The following is a 15,333-nucleotide window of genomic DNA, read 5'->3' on the forward strand; positions in this document are numbered from 1 at the left end:
GTGATGTACTGGGCCGTACACACTACCCTCTGTAGTGCCTACCCTCTGTAGGCCGAGCAGTTGCCATACCAGGAAGTGATGCAACCAGTCAGGACGCTCTCGATGTTGCAGCTGTAGAACCTTTTGAGGATCTGAGGACCATTGCCAAATCTTTTCAGTCTCCTGAGTGGTAATAGGTTTTGTTGTGCCCTCTTCTCAACTGTCTTGGTGTGCTTGGACCATGTTAGTTTGTTGGTGATGTGGACACCAAGGAACTTGAAGCTCTCATCCTGCTCCACTACAGCCCCGTCAATGAGAATGGGGGCGTGCTCGTTCCTCTTTTTCCTGTAGTCCACAATCATCTCTTTTGTCTTGATCACGTTAAGGGAGAGGTTGTTATCCTGGCACCACACAGTCAGGTCTCTGAACTCCTCCCTATAGGCTGTCTCGTCGTTGTCTGTGATCAGGCTGTTGTGTCATCGGCAAACTTAATGACGGTGTTGGAGTCGTGCCTGGCCATGCAGTCATGAGTGAACAGGGAGTATAGGACGGGACTGAGCACGCACCCCTGAGGGGCCCCTGTGTTGAGGATCAGCGGGGAGGATGTGTTGTTACCTACCCTTACCACCTGGGGGTGGCCCTTCAGAAAGTCCATGATCCAGTTTGCAAGGGAGGCGTTTAGTCCCAGGGTCCTTAGCTTATTGATCAGCTTTGAGGGCACTATGGTGTTGAACACTGAGCTGTAGTCAATGAATAGCATTCTCACATAGGTGTTTCTTAGAGATTGCATCATCTGTGGATCTGTTAGGGCGGTATGCAAATTGGAGTGGGTCTWGGGTTTCTGGGATAATGGTGTTGATGTGAGCCATGACCAGCCTTTCAAAGCACTTCATGGCTACAGAAGTGCTACGGGTCGGTAGTCATTTCGGCAGGTTACCTTAGTATTCTTGGGCACAGGGACTATGGTGGTCTGCTTAAAACATGTTGGWATTACAGACTCGGACAAGGAGAGGTTGAAAATGTCAGTAAAGACACTTGCCAGTTGGTCAGCTCCTGCTCGCAGTACACGTCCTGGTKATCCGTCTGGCCCTGCGGCCTTGTGAATGTTGACCTGTTTAAAGGTCTTACTCACATCGGCTGTGGAGAGCGTGATCACACAGTKTTCCGGAACAGCTGGTGCTCTCATGCATGTTTCAGTGTTATTTGCCTCGACATGAGCATAGAAGTAGTTTAGCTCGTCTGGTAGGCTCGTATCACTGGGCAGCTCTCAGCTGTGCTTCCCTTTGTAGTCTATAATGGTTTGCAAGCCCTGCCACATCCGATGAGCGTCAGAGCCGGTGTAGTATGATTCGATCTTAGTRCTGTATTGACCCTTTGACTGTTTGATGGTTCATCGGAGGGCATWGCGGGATTTCTTATTAGCTTCTGGGTTAGAGTCCCGCTCCTTGAAAGTGTCAGCTCTAGCCATTAGCTCAATGCGGATGTTGCCTGTAATCCGTGGCTTCTAGTTGGGGTATGCACGTACGGTCACTATGTGGACGACGTCATCGATGCACTTATTGATGAAGCCAATATTCCAGAACATATTCCAGTCTGTGCAAGCAAAACAGTCCTCCTGTAGCTTAGCATCTGCCATCATCTGACACTTTGTTATTTATCGAAGTGTGTGTGTGTGTGTGTGTGTGTGTTATCACCGCGTCACATGATCCATATAAAGGTATTGACACAATATGTGAGTCTATTGTATGTATGAGAAGTTGAACTTTGAAGAATTATAGTTAGAACCATTTCTATATGGTGAGAGGCAAATTCTCTGATTGATATTTGCCCCTGACTATTTAACCTTTAATCCCTTGGTGAACCCTGGTGTTCTCCAGGGAGTCTGGGGTCCATGGGCCAGCTTGCACATTGGGAGATGTAGTGTGTTGGTCTGTGACCACTCTCTTTTCCCATGACTGATCAGTGGGCATGTGTTCYGGAAGGTGCACTGTTACAGAACCTCCAGATACTGAGACGCAATGGATGTAAAATTCTGCTATGTCAGTGTTTACATGAGTAGATACAGCAATAAAGACAATAATATACAATWTCCTGGTTATTTCATGCAAACTTGCTCTATATTGAGATAAATTAGTGGACGTCAATGGCCTGGTGTTCCGGTTTATGCAATGCTGTGAGTGTGCTTGTGTGTGGGCATGTGTGTGTGTTGGGACTTGGTCTTTTACCAAATAGGGCTATCTTCTGTATACCACCCATACCTTGTCACAACACAACTGATCGGCTCAAACGCATTAAGAAGGAAAGAAATTCCACAAATTAACTTTTAACAAGGCACACCTGTTAATTGAAATGTCRTCCAGGTGACTACCTCATGAAGCTGATTGAGAGAAAGCCAAGAGTGTGCAAAGCTGTCATCAAGGCAAAGGGTGGCTACTTTGAAGAATCTCAAATCTCAAATATATTTTCCACATTTTGTTACGTTACAGCCTTATTCTAAAATGTATTAAATACACATTTTTCCTCATCAATCTACACACAATACCCCATAATTACAAAGTAAAAACAAGTTTTTAAATTTTTGCAAATGTACTAAAAAAAAACAGAAATACCTTATTTACATAAATATTCAGACCCTTTGCTATGAGACTCGAAATTGAGCTCAGGTGATCCTATTTCCATTGATCATCATTGAGATGTTTCTACAACTTGATTGGAGTCCACTTGTGATAAATTCAATTGATTGGACATGATTTGGAAAGGCACACACCGACTATAGTAAGGTCCCACAGTTGACAGTGCATGTCAGAGCAAAAACCAAGGTATGAGGTCGAAGGAATTGTCCGTAGAGCTCAGAGACAGGATTGTGTCGAGGCACAGATCTAGGGAGGGAAGGGTACCAAAACATMTATGCAGCATTGAAGGTCCCCAAGAACACAGTGGCCTCCATCATTCTTAAATGGAAGAAGTTTGGAATCACCAAGACTCTTCCTAGAGCTGGCCGCCCAGCCAAACTGAGCAACCGGGAGAGAAGGGCCCTGGTCAGGGACGTGACCAAGAACCTGATGGTCCCTCTGGCAGAGCTCCAGAGCTCCTCTGTGAAGATGGGAGAACCTTCCAGAAGGACAACCATCTCTGCAGCACTCCGCCAATCAGCCCTTTATGGTTGAGTGGCCAGATAGAAGCCACTCCTCAGTAAAAGGCACATGACAGCCTACTTGGAGTTTGCCAAAAGGCACCTAAAGACTCTCAGACCATGAGAAACAAGATTCTCTGGTCTGATGAAACCAAGATTTAACATTTTGGCATGAATGCCAAGCATCAGGTCTGGAGTAAACCTGGCACRATCCCTACGGTGAAGCATGGTGGTGGCAGCATCATGTTGTAGGGATGTMTTTCAGCGGCAGGGACTGGGAGAGTAGTCAGAACTGAGGGAAAGAGAACGGAGAAGATCCTCCGAGAGATCCTTGCGCTCAGGACCTCAGACTGGGGCGAAGGTTCACCTTTCAACACTAGGCACACAGCCAAGACAACGCAGGGGTGGCTTCTGGACAAGTCTCTGAGTGGCCCAGCCAGAGCCAGGACTTGAACCCGATCGAATATCTCTGGAGAGACCGCAACGCTCCCCATCCAACCTGACAGAGTTTGACAGGATCTGCAGAGAAGAATGGAGAAACACCTCAAATACAGCTGTGTCAAGCTTGTAGCGTCATACCCAAGAAGACTCAAGGCTGTAATCGCTGCCAAAGGTGCTTCAACAAAGTACTGAGTAAAGGGTCTGAATACTTATGTAAATGTGATATTTCAGTTTTTGCCTGGGAGGGAATAGGCCCACCCACTTGGGAGCCAGGCCCAGGCAATCAAAATGAGTTTTTACCCACAAAAGGGCTTTATTACAGACATAAATACTCCTCAGTTTCATCAGCTGTCTGGGTGACTGGTCTCAGACGATCCCGCAGGTGAAGAAGCCAGATGTTGAGGTCCTGYGCTGGCGTGGTTACACGTGGTCCGCGGTTGTGAAGCTGGTTGGACGTACTGCCAGATTTTCTAAAACAACGTAGGGAAATGAACATTCAATTATCTGGCAACAGCTCTGGGGGACATTCCTGCAGTCAGCATGCCAATTGCACTCTCCCTTAAAACTTGAGACATCTGTGGCACTGTGTTGTGTGACAAAACTACACATTTTAGAGTGCCATTTTATTGTCCCCTGCACAAGGTGCACCTGTGTAATGATCATGCTGTTTAATCAGCTTCTTGATATGACACACCTGTCAGGTGGATGGATTATCTTAGCAAAGGATAATTGCTCACTGACTTGGATGTGGATAACATCTGAGAGAAATACACTTTTTGTGCGTATGGAACATTTCTGGGATCTGTTATTTCAGCTCATGGAACATGGGACCAACACTTTACATGTTGCGTTTATATTTTTGTTCAGTATAAGTGTAGAACAGACATGATTGTCTACCATGTAGAATAAGGAATTGTGTCTGCTCTATTTATTAAATGTCTATCTCGTACATCTGAGAAGAATAATTATGATCATGATTATATTGGGAGGTAGAAAGATGATGATGATGCTGCTGTGTATGATTATAATGATGATGATGATTCTTCAGAACAGTGGTGAGCGCATGACAAATACTGACACCAAAGGACACCAATACTGACACCAGAGGACACCAGACACATAAGGGCATCACTGATCATGTAAAACCACTCAGCCAGTGGTGACATGATGATATAATCTAGCCTACATTGCCACATAATGTTCAGTCAYCTATAACAATAATGCACCAGATAGTGAGGCAGGGTCAGAATAGAATACATGCATGGATTAAATGTATTGCCTGCCACTCAAATATTCCTATTTTTGCCCCTGTAATTATTTATTTACTATATTTTAATGGAGATGGGTAGAGCTACTCATTTATTGTTCACACATGAATAAATCAATAAATTAATTACTATTTATGTTTACTGTATTTATATTGTATATTCTGTATGTTGACTTTGTGCAAATTCTGCCTGTACATTGTGTATTGCTGGCACCACCTATTCACTAATTAAAATTCTGGGTATGTGCAAATGATTCATTCTCTTTATTTTTTCTTTCTCACACTCTCTCTCTCACACACATACGCGCGCACACACACACACACGTGATGAAATGGATCCTCCCTGGTCAAAAAATACCATAGGATTTCAATAAAATAAAAAATCCAAAAGAAAGTCATTTCAGATTTTGGAACCTATCCTATAGGATTGTATGTTATAGGACAGAAAGAACAGAAACTCTGTCACTCCGTCGCGTCATGCCATTGTCATGAACGTTCTCAAGCCGCCCTCTACCGGCGGCGCAATAGTGGTGCGCTAAAGTCGTGATAAACCCAGTTATTTTGGACGGAGTCTAACGACTGTTTAGTTTAAATTACCTGGAAATACGGTGACATTGCTAAAGTAGTCAAATGTTTAGTAGGAAACAATTTCGCCAGCATTAGCATGTCGTCAAATTAACTTTAGACAGATGACAATGTTGTCATTAGCTAGCAAAGTTCGTCAAAAATAGCTAGCAATGATAACGTTAGCTAGGTCAAATCCGGTGACCTCCCCTCAATCTTAACTAACTAGCTAACGTTATACCAAAGATMTATAACTAAACCATGATAGACCACTGCCTATCGTTTCCAATGGGAACAATTGAGTCATAGTGGGCAGAACAAGCAAAGAGCTGGGCAGAGCCAAGCACGTGATAGCGAGATCCTATTGGCGTGTTGTAGCTCACATCTGCATATTTGCATTAGGGAACGCCTACTCTGTGAAGTGCGCGTGTGCAATCACTCAATTCGCCTTTGCACTCCATCTACACAGCGCAATGTATTAAACTTTTGCGAAGGTTAAAGTCAACAAAACTTAGTCCACTCTGTACGTAGCAGATTCTAGTTTTGGGAACAGAAAACTGTATTGAGAGTAAATGATTAATCGATGAGAACATTTTCAGAATATCGGCCAAAATCCATCTCGTTCCATCTTCACCCACTGCTCACCAGTAGGCTTCCTCTTAGTGAAATGCTTCACATTTATACATCCGGTGAAATATKTGTCTCATTGTTCTATCTGTGGTTATACTGCATCTAAAGTCAATCTGGCGACTTCAAAATGAGGACAAAAGTTTTCCTACTAATTATTTYCCTCCTTTTGAATGGCATTGTATTTCCAAGCCACTGTAAAGTACTTCTGAGGAAATGTTCATCAGCGCTRATTGACGATGCATTGAGTAGAATGGTGGGCATCAGTATGTATCCTACTGATGCAACCGATGAAAAGGATAGAATCCTATATGTGTCCAATAGTACTGGTTCCAAAATCTGATAGGATTTTCATTTAGATTTTAATAGGATTTTCTCATTGGAATCTTATAGGATTTTCGACGAGGGTAAAACATGTTTTTATTGTTTGGAGATCAGTTATAAAAATGTTAATAAATTACAGGACAGATGTAAGTAGCCTACAGATATACAGCTAAACATTAGAGAGGGGTACAGAAAGTGGTTAAGGGCACAGACAGTCGGCCGAGCCGTGGCTCAAACTCCTATAGGATTTCTATGAATTTTGTCGATGGGAATTGTATAGATATTTAAATTACATTCTAAAGGATTCATCCTTAGACTTGTCAATACACTATTGTTAACTTGGCTGCTTAAAATATAGAGCACTGTAGTAACCTGGTATATTTATGTTTACCAATAGATGGCAGTATTGACTCAAGACGGGGGTTTGCTTCCCGCTATCCGTAGCTATTTCCTATGTCTGCCTATTTAACTATGATTAAGAAAGCTTCAGGTAGTTTAAGCCAGGTGCATAAGAGAATGTCATTCTAAGTTACAATTAAATACTAGACCGTACTTAAGTCTCATGAGTCGTAATTCTAAGAAGCCTTTAAGGATACTACATATTTGGCGATGAGGATAACTATGGAGATGATGTCTATACAAGAAACTATGGGTTTGGTCCTAAATGGATTCCAGCTACCATTGAGGATTGCTCAGGACCAGTATCTTACACTGTGATCATCGGAAGTGGACAAAGACTAAGGAGACACGTGGATCAGATCCAAGCTCGAAATCCAGTTCCATCCGGAGATCTGGATCAATTCTAAAACGAGCAGGACAGGACATTGGAACGTTCCCCAGAGTTGCAGTTGGACAAACCACCTGAGACCAACAATGCTCAACTTCCTGAGACCACCAGTCCGGGACCTGTCTCTTATACACATCTAGATGTGTATAAGAGACAGGCTACACCACCTCTGAGACGCTCTATTAGAGAGAGACGTCCGCCAGACTTTTTCAGATCCTAAAGGAGATCATTTTTGAAAAAATGTAAATAAGAATATAGCATAGCTCAGAAAGGAATTAAATTGGGTTATTAGCTTTAAAGGGGGGGAATGTAGTAACCTGGTATATTTATGTTTACCAAAAGATGGCAGTATTGACTCAAGACGGGGGTTTGCTTCCCGCTATCCGTAGCTATTTCCTATGTCTGCCTATTTAACTATGATTAAGAAAGCTTCAGGTAGTTTAAGCCAGGTGCATAAGAGAATGTCATTCTAAGTTACAATTAAATACTAAACCGTACTTAAGTCTCATGAGTTGTAATTCTAAGAAGCCTTTTAGGATACTACAAGCACCAACCCTCCAAACCTCTCAGACAATTATCTATGAAGATGGACAGTGGACACGTGAAGTATAATACCAGCATAAGCAACCACTATTGAACTGCAACCCTTGCCACTTGAGATGATGAGCCTATAGGTGGGAACCGCCGGCAATGTACCCTCTACCCAGTAGCTATCTCATGCAGCCCCATCCCCCTAAAGGTCCAAGGGACACAACGTGAATAAACATTTGCTTCTGGTGCATCTGCGTCACAGATTAAAGTTATTGTGCCAACTGCAACAACAATAGCTGTGAAACATACTGAGATTGTCTGCAATGTTGTTTACATTTCTGTCAAAAAGGTGTGCTATGTGGCATCACAGTCAAAAAGCATATCAAATCAAATCAAATTGTATTTGTCACATGCGCCAAATACAACAGGTGTAGTAGACCTTACAGTGAAATGCTTACTTACAAGCCCTTAACCAACAAATGCTTTAAGAAGTTAAGATTAAAAAAAAGAAAAAAAAAGTGTTAGGTCAAAATAATAATAATTAAACAACAGCAGTAAAATAACAATACAGGGGGTACTGGTACAGAGTCAATGTGCTCGGGCACTGGTTAGTTTTGGTAATTGAGGTAATATGTACATGTAGGTAAAGTTAAAGTGACTATGCATAGATTATAAACAGAGAGTAGCAGCAGCGTAAAAGAGGGGTCTGGGTAGCCCTTTGATTAGCTGTTCAGGAGTCTTATGGCTTGGGGGTAGAAGCTGTTTAGAAGCCTTTTGGACCTCAACTTGGCGCTCTGGTACCGCTTGTCGTGCGGTAGCAGAGAGAACAGTCTATGACTACGGTGGCTGGAGTCTTTGACAATTTTTAGGGCCTTCCTCTGACACCGCCTGATATAGAGGTCCTGGATGGCAGGAAGCCTTGCCCCAGTGATGTACTGGGCCGTACGCACTACCCTCTGTAGTGCCTTGRGGTCGGAGGCCGAGCAGTGTCCATACCAGGCAGTGATGCAACCAGTCAGGATGCTCTCGATGGTGCAGCTGTAGAACCTTTTGAGGATCTGAGGACCAATGCCAAATCTTTTCAGTTTCCTGAATAGGCTTTGTCGTGTCCTCTCACAACTGTCTTAGTGTGTTTGGACCATGATAGTTTGTTGGTGATGTGGACACCAAGGAACTTGAAGCTCTCAACCTGTTCCACTACAGCCCCGTCGATGACAATAGGGGCGTGCTCGYTCCTCCTTTTCCTGTAATCCACAATCATCTACTTTGTATTGATCACGTTGAGGGAGAGGMMGTTGTCCTMGKACCWCACGYRCAGGTCTCTGACCTCCTACCTATAGACTGTCTCATCATTGTCGGTGATCAGGCCTACCACTGTTGTGTCATCTGCAAACTTGATGATGGTGTTGGAGTCGTGCCTGGCCATGCAGTCATGAGTGAACAGGGAGTACAGGAGGGGACTGAGCACACACCCCTCAGGGGCCCCCATGTTGAGGATCAGCGTGACGGATGTGCTGTTCCCTACTCTTAACACCTGGGGGCAGCCTGTCAGGAAGTCCAGGATCCAGTTGCAGAGGGAGGTGTTTAGTCCCAGGGTCCTTAGCTTAGTGATGAGCTTTGAGGACACCATGGTGTTGAATGCTGAGCTGTAGTCAATGAATAGCATTCTCACATAGGTGTTRKTTTTGTCCAGGTGGGAAAGYGCAGTGTGGAGTGCAATAGAGATAGCATCCTCTGTGGATCGGTTGGGGTGGTATGCAAATTGGAGTGGGTCTAGGGTTTCTGGGATAATGGTGTGAACAATTTGATTTCAACTTAATGTGACACAGTTCATCATATTTCTATTTAAATGTTTTATAAAACCTGGATCAGGTGTGCCAAGAGGTCACTAGGTGGGCACTGGTAGTTCCATCCAGGAGGGAGATGGGGAGGATGGGGAGGGAGCACCTTCTATTGATGGGGAGGGTGGGAGGGACAGCTCTTGGGGGAGGGAGGAAGGCGGGAGAGGGGGTACAACCCTGGGAGCGAATGATTTGGGGGGGTCTCTATCTTTAGATATTTATTTTCCTCTCCCTATCCCAACATAAAGAGGGTAAAATAAACATTCTCTTTTTTTGTGTGCATAGCTGACTATTATATATGAAATGAAAGTAGTGCTCATATCTTACTCTACCAAAACATTTATTTTCCTTCTACTTTTTATTTGCGTATAAGCAATGTAAAGATGCTGTCCATTCTAAGAGGACAACCCCCCCAAAATCTTGTTATTGTAACATTGTATATAGTATTGTATGGCATATTGTGATGTCTAACTGAAAGACAAGAAGTTGCATGAATAAGAATCAAATCAAAAAAAGGTGTCCTGTACTATTGGTCATACTGCAAATTAACTGGCAGCCTTGAATCACTCCCATATTGTGGTGGTGAATAAAACCAAAATGAATATAGAACCGTTTTTTTTTCTTCAAATCAATGAAAATGTTGTAATCAATGTTGTTGTATTGTACTGGAACAAAGTACAACAAACTATAATTTAATGGGTGCATAAGAAAAAACTGTTCGAAATAAGATTCTGACTGGGGTGACAAAAACCTACAAAACCTATAGGAACCACTAGGATTACTTTTGATTTCTAATTGGAAAAAAGTAGTCCAATAGGATTCTGAAAATAAACAACTAATCCTATAGGATTTTTGGACTATGGCATTCTTTGTTCACACACACACACACACACACACACACACACACACACACACACACACACACACACACACACGCACACATAAACACACACACACTCACACACACACCTTTGCTTCACCTCAGGATGCTGGATAAAAATGAATACATTTTAACCCTCTTTTAGTCCAGTCCAAGCCACGAATTATACTGGTTGCCACAATAACATCGCGGACCTATTCATTGTCTGAACTAAGCTTTCTGATTGACTCATAACACATTTACATTTCGGGTAGGAAACAATTGGGCACGCATGCACGAAATCTTTCCCAGGCATAAAGAACAGCGGCCGAGACTAGTGCCAGGAGTTGGCTCCACTTTGTTTCCCAGGGCGGTCACATTGACATGACAGAGCAACCCCGAGCGCGGCACTCCGAAATCGTCGCTACAGTACAAGCGCAGRGGATGATTCATTGCGGAGACAGGACACACGGCCGTGAGTAAACACAGAGCTTTGCTCTTCTTCATTCGACTCCTTTTTAACTTTTGTCATGTGAATAGTTGGTTATTATTTAGCCTATCGTTGGTTAATAATAATTGTAGTCTAGATAATCTAGGCCTAGTTTATAATGTTTCCCCCACGGTATTCACCTCGTGGGTGTGCGTGCGGGTGCTCTTCTGCAGCCCGCACACCGCGACAACAACAAAGAGCTAATCAGTCACTAAATCATTTTACTGTTGGGAATTCTAATGAAACAATCCTACCRGAGTTGATTAAATAGCACTTTACATGGCCTGGAGAGGCCCATTGTAAAAGTCTAAATTTGTTTCCATAATGACTAGTATAAGAAAGTTGGATCAGGTGCATGGGGGTCTTGTACCTTCCTTTTCCCACGCTATAAACTGCCAAGGCGTGACACTGAACTGATACAATGTTGCAGTAGTGCAGCGTCACAGTTAAACTGTTGCGCTGTATTCAACAATAAAACCTTTGSGTTGTTATAAGTAGGCTTTTAAACCCCATAGCTATTGACAATGAGGYAGGTAAAACTACAGGTTTTTACGGGCAACTGTAGTCTTGAAACTTGTTAGAGATTGTATCTATAGTATATTATGAACACCAACTGTAAGATAACCCAGTAAGCAAAACTACATTGAAAAGATYTCTAAAATACACTACCGGTCAAACGTTTTAGAACACCTAACGTTACTCATTCAAGTTCTTTTTCTATTATGAAATAACACATATGGAATCATGTAGTACCCCAAAAAGCAGTTAAACAAATCAAAATATATTGTATATTTGAGATTCTTCAGAAAAATCAGCGTCCATTGACATTGAATTCAAGGCCAGTCCAGACCACAACAAAAAAGCAAGGGGAAAAAAGGAGGTCTGGACAGGACCAAAACAAGAGTTGGCGTRGGTCGATAGCCACGGGAAGTAGGACCCCCCAAAAAAACAAAAACATATATATTTTTTTACATTCTCACAAAAGTAGTGAGGTGGTCCTTTACTAGTCCTGTATTAGCGGACCGATATAACCATCTACAACGCGGGCACAACAAATACTTTCTACAGCACCCCCACACCCAAACACCTTCCCGTGGCTATGCGTAGGTCAGTGCTTAGTGGGAACTTCCCCTACCCCCACCCTCTGCCGGCAAAAGAAGCAGCTTTCAAATCCATAATTTCACTGTTTCACAACGTGAGTGGACTGAACTCTGAACAAAAAAGATTATGACTTGACGGCTCGCCTAGACTGCTTTGTATTTTGTAGGCTATTTATTGTATTAGACCTAATGCAGATACATTTTTATTCCACAGAAACGTCTCTGAAACGTCGTTGCTGCTAAACTGCCAGTGGATGATCTGACCCCAACACACCTGGGAAAAAAGGACCAACGGAACACTATTTTCCTGACATAATTAGGCCTACAATGCCGTCTTGCGCAAGATGTCTATGCTGAAACAGGTTATAGTGAGCGAGAATGGCCAGGACGCAGAGAAAAGCTTGGACTGGAGTTACATTGAGTGGCTAGAGAACGAGAACATGGAAGTGACGGTTGTGACCAATGTCGAAACGCAAACTGTTTCAAAACCCACAGAGGAAAAGGAGACGCAGACCAGTAACCCCTTTATCATGCATATAGATTTGGCCAGAACGCACTCCAAACTGAAACACACGTCTTTGGTCGAGGCAGACGGCTTGCTCACCCAGTTTGACCGACAGGCCCCGGCTCGCATCTCCACCTCCCCGACATTGAGGAGGATGAGGAGCACGCGACGTCCGCAGGTGGACTTCCGGGACCTTGTGAGGATGGACAGCACACAGGAGGAGTCGGGTATGGAAGATACACCGTCCCCGTTGAGTCCCCTCTCCCCAGTACAAAGGCACAAGTCTCCGCTGGCGGCCAGCCCCCCTCCCGTTGGAGAAAACCATCTCGATAATCTGCCCAATTCATCCGCAGGCTGGGGGAAAAGCAGATCGCATAGATCAAAGACTTTTGACAATGGTATTACTTGCACGAGACAAGGATCTCTGGGTGCACGGAGTGTGCAAAGTGTTAGTAAAGACTTTGCATTTCCTGATGATAGCGATGATCAGGTGAGTTAATGTTATGATCACCAAAATGGTGAACTTTCATTTGAGCATGAATGGTGGCCATATGCCACACTGTGACTTTATCATATATATATTTTTTTTTAAATCTGAGCCTTATAAAGCAGATAGCCAGTAGCTACACCACATTCCTCCTGGGTAACAGCCATTCTCCCTGGCTTCCTGTGGTGGCTGCTCACAGTCAGCTTTTGACTGCAAATGAATCAGCAGTAAATGCACTGACAGCTCAGCACAGCCCCACCACCCAGCAAGCCCTTACTCCCTCTCTCACAACGCACGCACGCACGCACGCACGCACGCACGCACGCACGCACGCACGCACACACACACACACACACACACACACACACACACACACACACACACACACACACACACACACAGAGCAAGGCAGCAAGGCTCCTCCACAGGCCTCCTATTCACCACTGTCAGCAGTAATAGAGATGTCAGTAGGCATTAGGATAAATTAATGGGGGGGATCTATTCATTGGGCTCCCAGCGTTTTACCCGGCCATTCTCAATAGAGTCCCAACATTCTCTGTAGATAGTCAAGGGCTAATCGGGCTATTCAAATTCTAACGACCATATGAAAACACTTTTGACATTTCTCTAGATAATATTTTTTCAAGAGATTGAAATGTTTTGTTTGTTTGAAAGTGATATATCCATGTTATGTAGGAGCAGGAGGCCTGTGTAATGTTGATTTAGTGTTGTGTATTCTGCAAGAGTTTCTACACCTTTGAAATCAGCCAGGGCCTTCGGTTTCTCTAGTCCATCACACTCAAGGTTCTTAAATCATCATTGACCTTCTAGGGCTGGTTAACCGGACCCAGATTAACCTAGTCCTGCACTAAAAAGCATGTTCAATGGAGATTCTCTGTTGAATGTACTTCTTAGGCCAAGAGTAAGGTTAATCTGTGCCAGAGAAACCAACCCCTAATGTTTAGATCCAGTAGATATCCTGTCCTATTGTTCACTGTCTATGTGTTTGCCCTTTCACATTAGTATCTGTTTTATAACAAGCCATTTTCAACATAATTATCCTAACCAAGCTGCCTTTGTCTCTTTTTACAGGACAAGGAGGCTTGCCATAATAGGTAGGTCTGCCACCCGCAAGTCCACAGAGTGATTTGAGTGTTATCTGTGTCCCCACTTGGTTTAGGCAAAAATACCTACACTGTGGCCTGCAATTACCATATACTACCTGGACATTATTTGCATGGCAGGAGGGGAATTTGCCTATAACCAACTAACTCTGAACTATGGCACACATATAGGAAACCAGGGTTGTATTCATTAGGCTCCAAACGGAACAAAACTGACTGTTTTCCGTTGCAAAATGTTTTGCTATGGTGTGCCCTAATGAATACAACCCAGCACGAATGGGACCAAAACAGAGACAATTCCACTTTCTCTCCATTCAGTGAACAAACTATTTTTGAGCCAAACGTTCTAATTTGCATGATTGCATCCTAAACCGTGTGGTTCCTTTCTTTTGCTATCTCTAATTTGTTCACCGTTCCAGTGATCCCAGGAGTTTGTTTGTTTGTATGGAAACATCTTGAGGGAAAAATGTCCCCAAGCTGGGCCTTGTTGCCTGAATTACATCCGCTCATTGGACATTTGGCACTCAACGGCAAAATAAGATTGGACCCAGAGTAGAGGGAGCTCCATTGTATATTCGTTGTGCTTTGGGTTTGTTGGTGAAACTGTTTGCAGAGCAGCATAAGCTCAGTGGGTGTAGTTATGAGAGTCCCATGGTTACAGATGTAAGATCTTAATTTGAGCCAGTTTGGTACAGCAGGAAAATAATCATACAGCAACAGGAAATGTGAATTATTATGTGGATTATAATTAATATAATACATTTTTCATAAGGGAAAAAATTCAAAGTGGAAATTACAATCTTCAAAAACCTTTWTAAACCTTAAAATACACAAAGTTTTCATGCAACAGGGTGATCAAATTAGCATCCTACATCTGTATGTGTGGACGAGACTAGCCCTCATTAATGCTGTTTTTCCTCGACTGCCAGCAGTTCCACCACCACCACCCCTCCTAATGGGCCGCCCAGGCAAGGCTCTTCTACTGGATAATTAGGCAGCTATTGTCCTTGTAATTATTATAGTTACACCCTAGCACCATCCCCCTCATTTCCCCCCACATGTTGGCAGGGATCAGCAAGACCATTGGTCAGAACCGCTTTGTTTTCGGGCATCGTTATTTTTCTGCAGGGGGGTGGTTTGGGGGACGAAGTGCCCCTCTTTGCAGGGGCTCGACTCAGTGGCAGAGGGGCCGAAGCACAGAGGGCATTCTGACTGGCCACAATGAGACATGATGTCTTTGTGACCTGCTTGGAAATAAACTGCAATTAGTGCTG

At 43.5% G+C, this 15,333-nt stretch overlaps 1 protein-coding gene across 1 annotated transcript in view; it reads left to right on the top strand.

Moving 5' to 3' along the window:
• Positions 1–10,397: 10,397 nt before the first annotated feature.
• Positions 10,398–15,333, top strand: part of LOC111962489 (pleckstrin homology domain-containing family G member 7-like) — a 33,949-nt gene continuing 29,013 nt past the window's right edge. The window contains exons 1-3 of the mRNA XM_023985609.2: positions 10,398–10,828; positions 12,158–12,938; positions 14,028–14,050. Coding sequence (XP_023841377.1) covers positions 12,288–12,938; positions 14,028–14,050 — 674 coding nt within the window. The 5' untranslated portion in view covers positions 10,398–10,828; positions 12,158–12,287. The remainder of the gene's footprint in view (positions 10,829–12,157; positions 12,939–14,027; positions 14,051–15,333) is intronic.

The sequence above is a fragment of the Salvelinus sp. IW2-2015 genome, linkage group LG4q.1:29 (assembly GCF_002910315.2).
Source record: "Salvelinus sp. IW2-2015 linkage group LG4q.1:29, ASM291031v2, whole genome shotgun sequence".
Lineage (NCBI taxonomy): Eukaryota > Metazoa > Chordata > Actinopteri > Salmoniformes > Salmonidae > Salvelinus > Salvelinus sp. IW2-2015.